The sequence below is a fragment of the Lepidochelys kempii genome, chromosome 1 (genome assembly GCF_965140285.1).
Source record: "Lepidochelys kempii isolate rLepKem1 chromosome 1, rLepKem1.hap1, whole genome shotgun sequence".
Taxonomy (NCBI): Eukaryota; Metazoa; Chordata; order Testudines; family Cheloniidae; genus Lepidochelys; species Lepidochelys kempii.
The window spans coordinates 216,860,639-216,870,405 of record NC_136380.1 but is presented as its reverse complement, the minus strand read 5'-3'; the positions used below and the strand labels follow the sequence as shown (position 1 = coordinate 216,870,405).

The following is a 9,767-nucleotide window of genomic DNA, read 5'->3' as shown; positions in this document are numbered from 1 at the left end:
GACAATTAAGACAGGCTGATTAGAACACCTGCAGCCAATCAAGAAGCTGCTAGAATCAAGTAAGGCAGGCTAATCAAGGCATTTGGGTTTTGAAAAGGAGCTCACTTCAGTTTGTGGTGTGGTGTGAGGAGCTGGGAACAAGAGGCACTAGGAGCTGAGAGGGAGAATGCGGACTGTTGGAGAAGTGAGGTGCACAAGCATTATCAGACACCAGGAAGAAGGTCCTATGGTGAGGATAAAGAAGGTGCTGGGAGGAGGCCATGGGGAAGTAGCCCAGGGAGTTGTAGCTGTCTCACAGCTGTTCCAGGGGGCACTCTCGACAGCTGCATTCCACAGGGCCCTGGGCTGGAACCTGGAGTAGAGGGCGGGCCCGGGTTCCCCCCAAATCCTCCCAACTCCCGGTCAGACACAGGAGGAGTCAACCTGGACTGTGGGTTCAGAAAAACGGCCAAGCTGAGGGCTGCTGTGAAGCTCGAAGGCGAGCAAATCGGTCAATAAGCGCAAGGCCCACCAAGATAGAGCAGGAACTTTGTCACTATATATATCTATATCTATCTGTGATTGGTTCCCACCCCACACAAGGCCTTGAGGGGTTAAAGTGGCTAGGCAGGACAATTAACTTCCCAGGCTGTGCCTGAAGAATAGGACTGCCAACTTTCTACTCGTACAAAACCGAACACTCTTGCCCTGTCCCCCGCTTCCCCTTTTCTGAGGCCCTGCCTCCCACTCACTCCATCCTGTCGTTCCCCCCCACATTGTCGTTCACTTTCCCCACCTTCACTCACTCACTCACTTCTCATTTACACCAGGCTGGCTCAGGGAGCTGGGGTGTGGGTTCCAGCGTGGGGACAGAAATGAGGACTTCAGAGTGCGGGAGGGGGCTCCAGGCTGAGTCAGTGGGTTGGGATGCAAGAGGGGGTGAGGGATCCAGCTGGGGGTGCAGGATCTGGTGCCGGGCCAGGGATGAGGGATTTGCGGTGTAGGAGGGTGCTCTGGTCTGTGACCAAAGGATTCAGAGAGCAGGAGGGGGATCAGGGCTGGGGCAGGGGTGTGGGGGGGCAGAGTGAGGGCTCTGGCTGTGGGTGCGGGCTCTGGGGTGGGGCTGGTGATGAGGGGTTTGGGGTGCAGGAGTGTGCTCTTGGTTGGGACTGAGGGCTTCGGAGGGCGGGAGGGGGACCAGGGCTGGGTCAGGGGGTTGGGGCATGGGAGGGGGTCAGGGGTGCAGGCTCTGAGCCGCACCTACCTGAAGCAGCTCCCAGAAACAGCGACATGTCCCTCCTCTGGCTCCTGTGCCTAGGAGCAGCCAGGGAGCACTGCCCCCGCAGCTCCTGTTGGCCACAGTTCCCAGCCAATGTTGAGCTGCGGGGGTGGCGCTTGGGTGGGGGCAGTGTGCAGAGCCCCCTAGCTGCTCCTACGCGTAGGAGCCAGAAAGGGGGAATCCAGATAGGTAGGAAGAAGCCCAGGGAAACTGCAGCACGGAGTAGGACCATACAGCCCTTGGATGCTTGTTAGAGGGTCGCATGGCTGGAAGCCAGTGTAGAGGCAGGCCCAGGTTCCTTATCAGCCACTGGGAAGTGGCCCAGGGTGCTGGGGATGCCAGCTGGACAGCTCGTCCACAAGGACTTTGAATTCCCTGGAAGGGGAGAACCTTCGTGGCTCAGCCCTCTGGCCAGGTCACTAAAAGGAAGCTGCAGCTCTAAGAGTGAGAGGGGCCATAGGGTGAAAGAGACGATGGGTAGAGACACCAACAGAGAAGGGTAGTGCCTGGCAAGAGCTAATCCCCAGAGCTACCAGGAGGAGGCACCACATGCAGTGAGTTGACCCCGTGAAAATATCCAAAGATAGCGTTGGTCCTTTTGGCCACAGCATGGCACTGGGATTTCATGCTGAGTTGTTTGTCCGCTATGTCACCTAAATCCTCTTCCGAGTCACAGGAATATGACCTTGCGTTTTATTAAAGCTCAGTGTTTGAATGGACCAAGCTAACCAAGTGATCCAGATCACAATATCTCCATAACATCCCCCACTTATAAAGGGAATCGCCTACTCAGTCACCTTCACCTGTTGCTTTCCCTGTTCTCTTTCCTTTTCTCCAGGATCTGCAGGTGTCATTTTGGGGGGAGTTCTCCTCCTCTCTTTGCCCTGGAACAGGGTAGCACAGCCCCTGAGATTTCCCTCCTCAGTCTCCATGGGTCAGTGACATGTCTCAGTAATGTCTTCTTCATTTTTCTCTTTTTGAAAGTAAATTGCTGTATTTCTGTGTCTTCATATGACCCCCTGACCCTGTTGAATGCAGATGATTGGAAACTCCTTTTCTCATCATTTCTATTTCCATTCTATCCTTCTACAGATGAAGTGACCAAACTGCACGCAGGATTGGTGGTGAAGGAAAGAAAGATATTTCTGTGAAATAGCGATGTACTCTGCAAGCATTCTGGTATTGATTCCACTGTGGGTTCATCCAGAGAACACTTCTGGCTTCTCCACTAGTCAGTACTCGGCTCAGCATTGACTTTAAACTATATTCGTAGATTGTCATGGAAATAAATATCCCACTGTGTGAAAATGATCGGTTTTACTGGGGTTTCGAGTAACAACTCAGTGACTTGTTACTTGTTTTAGCCTTATTGCTTCAGTGGAAACCCAGATTCTTATTAACTCTCCTCTTGTCATTATTTTCTATTCAATTTATTTATTTTCCTAGCAGAAATATTCATCCTCTCTATTTATTGCTAATGGGGAATTCTTTTTACCATTTCCTTCAGTTCAGGTGTGAATTACCCAGAAAGAATTTCCCATTTATCTCCTTGGATTCAGGGAAAGTTTCAGATCTGAATTAGGTTTAGTAACAACCATGTTGCTCATCTCAGAATGATCTCTTGCTGGTGTCTCACTGTTAACCACATGCCTGACGGAACATTCAGTGTCAACCCACCTCCCATCAAACAGCTGGCCATACCCAGAGGTGGCCCACTCTTGTCTCCTGGTTTGTTGTATCTCAGCCTCTCCCTGTGATGAACCCTGGAAACTGCACAATTCATCTGGAAAGAAACACTTCCACAACAGGGAAGACTTTCAGAAAGGATTTAATATGCAAAAAGGCACAAATTCAAGATGAAGAAATTACAGGCATAAAAAAGCAGGAAACGTCCACCCCTTGAAACAATGGAAAATTATACAAAGAAAGTTTATGAATCTTTTCCCTCTCACACTTGTATTTCTTGCAACTTCACACAAATCTTACAGAAACACCTGCTTTGTCTGTCAGACTGGAAGGGACTGTCTCTGGACCATCATAACAGAGGGAGCATTTCTAAGAGAAAGAGGCGAAGCATTTACATGAGCACAAGGTTATTTTCTCCAATCACATTGTTCTGATATTGATCCCCCAGAATCACAATGTCCCACATCATCATAACCTGTGTCTCCCAGAGGCAGGAACAAGGTTTCCTTCTCCATCCCAGATACACCTTCACTCCTTTGCGAGTGCAGACTCCCACCTGAAAGTACCAAAGGAGACACATGCAGTCAGTGGATCCACTCTATGGTGATGGGCAGCAGCAGAGCAAGGCGGCGTTTACAGCAGTGGTTCTCAAACTTATCTGATCAGCACCCTTCTTTGTGTCCATTGTAGTTGATGCCATCCACCCCCACCACACAAGTACATCTACCGATTTACAAAAATCAACGTGCAACTCTCACTAAATATGAAAAGCAGTCGGGCATTGAGTCACAAAGAGCCATGTAAGTACATAGCTCCCTGGCCGTCGAGCTCTGAAGGCAGGACTACCGCCAGCAGCAGCGGAGAAGTAAGAGTGGCAACACCATACGCTGCCATCCTTACTTCTGCGCTGCTGCTGGTGGCGGCGCTGCCTTCGAAGCTGGGCACCTGGAAAGTAGCCGCTGCTCTCTGCTCTGGCTTCTCATACTGCCCCAGAATATATTCTGTGCTCCACAGTCTGAGAACCTTTGCTCTATGGTGTGGGTTAGGATTTGTTCCCCCTTCAGTCTTCTGGCTTGGTCTAGAACAAGTTCTAATCCATCATCTCGATACATAGTCTAGAAATTAAAACCTTTGGTTTCCAGACCAGCTAACACTGCACAGTGCCAGCTATAGCTACCTGTACATTGGTGAAAAAAATCCCAAGCACTTACCAGCCAGGAGCACTTACTTAAGGACATCAGAACTGTCACTCTGCCCTAACAATGAAGATAAGCATCAAGTACTAAGCAATGCACATTTCATCACCACTGCACCTCCTCTGCTCATGGCACAACAGGGAGGGGAGTGGAAATTTAGGCCAAGGATAATGGGCTAAGCCCGACTTTTACAGGAAGTGTCATGGGCTCTTTAGCATTTGTGCAGCAGTAACATGACTTTGGTTTATAAGATTCTGCCCAAAAGATACACGTTCAGTAAATAGGTAGGAATCCAGTACATCAAGAGTAGGGCAGCCACACAAGGATTTGAACCTAGAGCTTGAGGGAATCCTAGCTATCTTGCTGGTTTGACCAGGAAGTACCACCCAGCACAGATCCTACTTTTCCTCTCTCTATTTCAGGCACTGAATCCTCTTCTTTGAGGGGAGGGAATGGAGAGATGAGAAAAGGAGAGTTTTTCTCACAGGTGTTGGGTTGGCCAGGGCTGTTCCCTTGCTGTGAACTCCACATTTCCAGCTACCCCACTCTGCAGAGACACTGGGAAGTGCAAACAGTTCTCCACTCACCTGTCTGTGCATCCCTGTCCCTGTCACTCGCCCCAGTGCCTTTGTCATCATTCTGCCCCAAGCCAGGGTCACCTTCAGGGACAGACACTTCTCTGGCATCATCGTAAACAGCCCCTGGGACATCTCCAGGCAGGGCAGGGTCATCTGACGTGAAGATGGGAAGTAATTAAGAGAATATTCACAGTAAAGACAGAAATAAACTACAAGCTGCAGATGCACCAGCCTCACTGGTCCCTGGGCAGTCCACCTTCAGGGCACTAAGAGAAGCCCTCCTCTGGAACCCTCAGACTGGGGGATTTCACATATCACATTGATTTGATATATTTCAGGAGCTAATTGTGAGGATCCTAGAGCTCCCAGATTACAAGCGTGGAGGGGGCGGGGAGCCAGCTAATAAGATTGGAACATGGGTCCTTGGGTGCAAAATCTCTGTGTCCCCCCCAGCACAGCATGTCTGACACAGATGTATATAAGCTGGGGCAGTGGCCTGAGCCAAGTATGACGTGGGCAGCTCCTGAGCAAACTGCTCCTTCAGTCCCTGCAATGGGCTTTTATTATGCCTTAGGACATCACATGCTTCCCTACACCTGGGCCTCTACACAGCTCTTGTCATGCACCTGGTCAGCGCCCCCAGCGTTACGCCAATACAGAATACTGGTGGGTGAACTTCCTGGTTTTCTTAACAAACCACTATTGTCCCTACTGGGAAATACAGTTAGTTTTTCATCAGGGTGACATTGCTTCCAGGAGGCGGATTCACTGCTCACCTCGGCCGTCTGGAGTCTGGGGGACGTCGTTCAAGGCAGGCTCCTCCACGTTATCGTAATCCAACTGAGACCCCCCTGGGGAAACTCTCCCTGGAACGGCAAACACCACACTCAGCCCATGACACCAGCAGCGTCTCTTCAGCGCAGGTGGCCCTTCTAACTAGAGCTGTGTATCATGGCACGTGTGAGGGGAAGTCACAGGGGCCCATGGGGAGAAGGGCACAAGTCAGAGAACTACAGTAAAACAGGAGTCCCAGAAATAACAAGGGGCCAATCCTGTCCCTGCAGAATCCAACAGCAGCTCTTTCACGTGTTTCCGTGGGAGCAGGATTTGGTCCTGTGCTAAGATAACAGGTTGGAACATGGGCACTGCCAGGCCAGAGCCGTCCTGTGTGAATCCAGCTGATCTCTGCAGACAGGTTTGAATTTTCCTGTTACACTGGGGAGGGGGAACCTCCCCTCTGCAGGAATTAAAGCTCCCGCTGGAAGGTTAATGGCCTGATCCTTTGTGAGCTCCTGCTCCTCACTAGACTCTCAGGCAGCCCAGGACTCAGCTTGGCAGCGCTCCAGCTTCTCAGCAGAACTGGCTCATCTGCTCAGTGTCTCCTCCCCCAGCCACAGGCTAAACTCCCACAGGGCCCAAATCATGGACTCCCTTGAGAGCAACTGGGGGAGAAATGCCGCCCCGTCTATGATTAGAGATGGGGCCAGGCCCAGAAGTTCAGGTCCAGGATTTTGCTTCAGCCTGTTACAGCGACAGGTGCCAGCCCCAAAACGGAGATCCAGAGCTGGGGTCAGAATCTGCAAATCCCTCTGCCCCCCAAAGTTCTGGTGGGTTCGGATCAGTGAGTTGGGCTAAGCCCATCTGTAATTATAACACAGGACAATCTTCCTCTCTCTCTCGGGGGCAAGAGATGAGCCCTGCTGGGCACTGACCCCTTCCACCCAAAGAGACTGACCCATCTCCTCCATCTCCTCACCTGGGGAGGTCACTGGGAGCCACTCCGAGGGGTGTGTGCTCAGGAGATGGTCACATGTTCCCATCCTGAGATTCTGACAGAAATCCTGTTCAATGGGATGAGACCCGACTGTGTACAATGGGAACCGTGTGTGTGTGTGGGGGGGGGGGGGGTTGGAAATGGCTGCAATTGCAGAAAGTGTGATAGAAATTCATTTCTCTGCCCAGATGTGGGTCTCTCGGCCCCTCCCCCGTTACCTTCTTCTGATCCAGGATCGTTTTCCCCCTCGCTGTCCCCGGTGTAATACTGCAGCTTCGTCACTGAGTCATCTGAATAGGAGACTGGAGAGACGAGAACCAGAAATTCATTACAGTGAGAACAGCAGAACTGCGGGACTGGGAACACATCTGGGGCCTGGAGCAGGATTTCCAGTCTCAGTCTATACCTTCTTCTACAGGACATGGTGACTCACAGCAACTCTGAGCGGTGAGAGGCTGACTCAGACTCCCCAAGAGAAATCTCCATGTTATTGTGATAAATGTGACTGAGGGGATGATACGATCTGACCTGAAGGATGCTGTGGTGAGTGAAAGGCCCGTCTCTGGCTGCTGGTCCAGGGAAGTTCCACAATTCTCCTGGCCTCCTCAGCCATAGAGGGGACTCCTCCTGCTTAAGGGTAAATACCCACCTCCCCCATGAATCAGTCGATCAGCTCTCCGTGGTGTTTCCAGATTAAACCAAGAAAGGCCCAGAGCAAAGTCTGTGATTCATAAATTTGTTAGTCTCTATGGTGCCACAAGTACCCCCTTTTTTTCTGTGATTCACTGTAACCATCTTGGCAGTGATGCTGGGAGATGCCCTGAGCATGTTCCCAGAGCCCCACCACAGCACAGCCCTTGGGCAGGATGTTCCCATCAGACATTGAGACAAAATGGCACAAAGGATAAAAGGGCCGGGACTCAAAGTCATGAGGCTTTCCTGAGCTGATCTCTCTGCTCCGGGGGCAGGAGGGAGCCGACCCAGCAGACCAGTGGCTGCGGTGGGAGGGGGGCACAGAACATCCACTGCTCCAAAGAAGTTTTCAAATGATAGTTTAGCCTGCCCCAGACAGTCGCTTTCCTGACCCCTCACTGGTTACACGCCAAGGCTGCAGGACGGGCAGATGGGAAATTAACTGCCCCTAGAATTGGGACACTCAGTGTATGGTGGGAAGGAAACCCATCTCCCTCAGTCTACATGAGTAACTGCTGGTCTCACCACAGACCCAGCTCCCACAGCTAGAGCTTGGCAAAAAAAAAACAGATGGTTTGGTTTTCTGACCGTTGGGGGAAAAAAGCAAAACATAAGATTGTTTTGAGTTGAGCCAAAAATGACTTTTTGGGGCAATTTTTGGGAAATGCAAAAGTAAAAAAAAAGTTTAATGTTGAATGAAACCATTTGGTGTTCTTTTGGACATTCGTTAATTTTTTTTTCCCGATAATATTAAAGGAAATTTCTAATGGAAAAGTAATATCCAATTGAAAAAAACAAAATGTTTTCTTTTGAAAGTGTCGAAATGAAATGAATCGTTCTGTGTGTATTTGGAACAATTGGGTGAAATCGACAAGAATTTGTGAAATGTTTGGGTGTCTCTGAATCTCCATTTTTCACCAAAACATTTCGCAATGGAGACTTGTGCCCAGCTCCAATGACAAGCTCACAGGGCGGAAGCTGCAGCGATTTAACTCTGGGTCAGGGCCTCAGATGGACAGGGCATTAGATAGCTGCTCCCTGTTAAGAGTGAGACCCACAGACCTGAGCGACTGAACATCTCCTGCTTTTTTCTCATCAGGTTATAATCAATCTCCTCGTACACGGCTTCAGAGAAGGGATCCAAGGGTCTTCTGGAGCCTGAAAACAAAGGGCAGGGTTTGCACAGGGTCATTGAAACCAGAGATGGGAAACACTATGGGATCATCCAGCCCCTCCCCGTGGGCCCAGTGCGAGCCTGAACCCTACCACACATTCCCACTGCTGGAATTTAAATGAGCCAGGTGACAGTATTTCTTTCCACAACAGCACTTTGATGATGGTTCCCAGGGCTAATTCGCTGTCAGGAAGCTTCCTCACATTCATCTTAAATGGTTTTTTAATCTCATCTCATTATTTCTGGCTATTCCCCTTTGGAGCAGCTTAAATAATTCTTCCCCCACCCAGGTGTTTATCTGCAAAATGGTGAGAACATCTTTTTTTTCATTGAGTTTAAGGCCAGACGGGACCATTAGAACATCTAGTCTGACCTCCTGTATAATACAGGCCACTGCATTTCACCCAGATAGCAATAGGTTTGAGCCCAAAGATGCACTTCGAGTAAAGCATTTCAATCCTCAGGAGAATAAGCTATTGTGTGCCACAGGCAGAAAGCAGGAGTGAGTAAGGTACCACCAATGCCCAAGGGCCCCGTAGTGGCAGGGAACTGATTACTTGAGAGATGCCTTGATAATCGTGGCTGGCGATTCATGCTCCATGGTTCAGAGGAAGAGGAAAATCCCCCAAGGTCCCTTTTTACCAATCTGACCTTGGGGGAAATTCCTTCCTGACCCCAAATCTGACAATTGGTTTGACCCTGAACATGTGGAAAGACACACCAGCCAGATATCTTCGAAAGAGGTTTCTCTGTATCACCTCAGAGGACTGGTCCAGCCCATCCAGTGTCACAGCTCCCTCTGGCGACTCGTGGCGAACCGGGGAAGTCCCGGATGACTGGAAAAAGGCTAATGTAGTGCCAATCTTTAAAAAAGGGAAGAAGGAGGATCCTGGGAACTACAGGCCAGTCAGCCTCACCTCAGTCCCTGGAAAAATCATGGAGCAGGTCCTCAAAGAATCAATCCTGAAGCACTTGCATGAGAGGAAAGTGATCAGGAACAGCCAGCATGGATTCACCAAGGGAAAGTCATGCCTGACGAATCTAATCGCCTTTTATGATGAGATTACTGGTTCTGTGGATGAAGGGAAAGCAGTGGATGTATTGTTTCTAGACTTTAGCAAAGCTTTTGACACGGTCTCCCACAGTATTCTTGTCAGCAAGTTAAGGAAGTATGGGCTGGATGAATGCACTATAAGGTGGGTAGAAAGCTGGCTAGATTGTCGGGGTCAACAGGTAGTGATCAATGGCTCCATGTCTAGTTGGCAGCCGGTATCAAGTGGAGTGCCCCAAGGGTCGGTCCTGGGGCCGGTTTTGTTCAATATCTTCATAAATGATCTGGAGGATGGTGTGGATTGCACTCTCAGCAAATTTGCGGATGATACTAAACTGGGAGGAGTGGTAGATACGC

The 9,767-nt window shown here is 50.0% G+C and overlaps 1 protein-coding gene across 1 annotated transcript in view; it reads right to left on the bottom strand.

Moving 5' to 3' along the window:
- Nucleotides 1-3,204: 3,204 nt before the first annotated feature.
- Nucleotides 3,205-9,767, bottom strand: part of LOC140898846 (antigen WC1.1) — a 51,438-nt gene continuing 44,875 nt past the window's right edge. The window contains exons 11-15 of the mRNA XM_073313361.2: nt 8,248-8,343; nt 6,711-6,794; nt 5,495-5,584; nt 4,728-4,871; nt 3,205-3,500 (exon numbers count right to left, since the gene is read on the bottom strand). Of these exons, the coding sequence (XP_073169462.2) occupies nt 3,352-3,500; nt 4,728-4,871; nt 5,495-5,584; nt 6,711-6,794; nt 8,248-8,343 (563 nt within the window). The 3' untranslated portion in view covers nt 3,205-3,351. The remainder of the gene's footprint in view (nt 3,501-4,727; nt 4,872-5,494; nt 5,585-6,710; nt 6,795-8,247; nt 8,344-9,767) is intronic.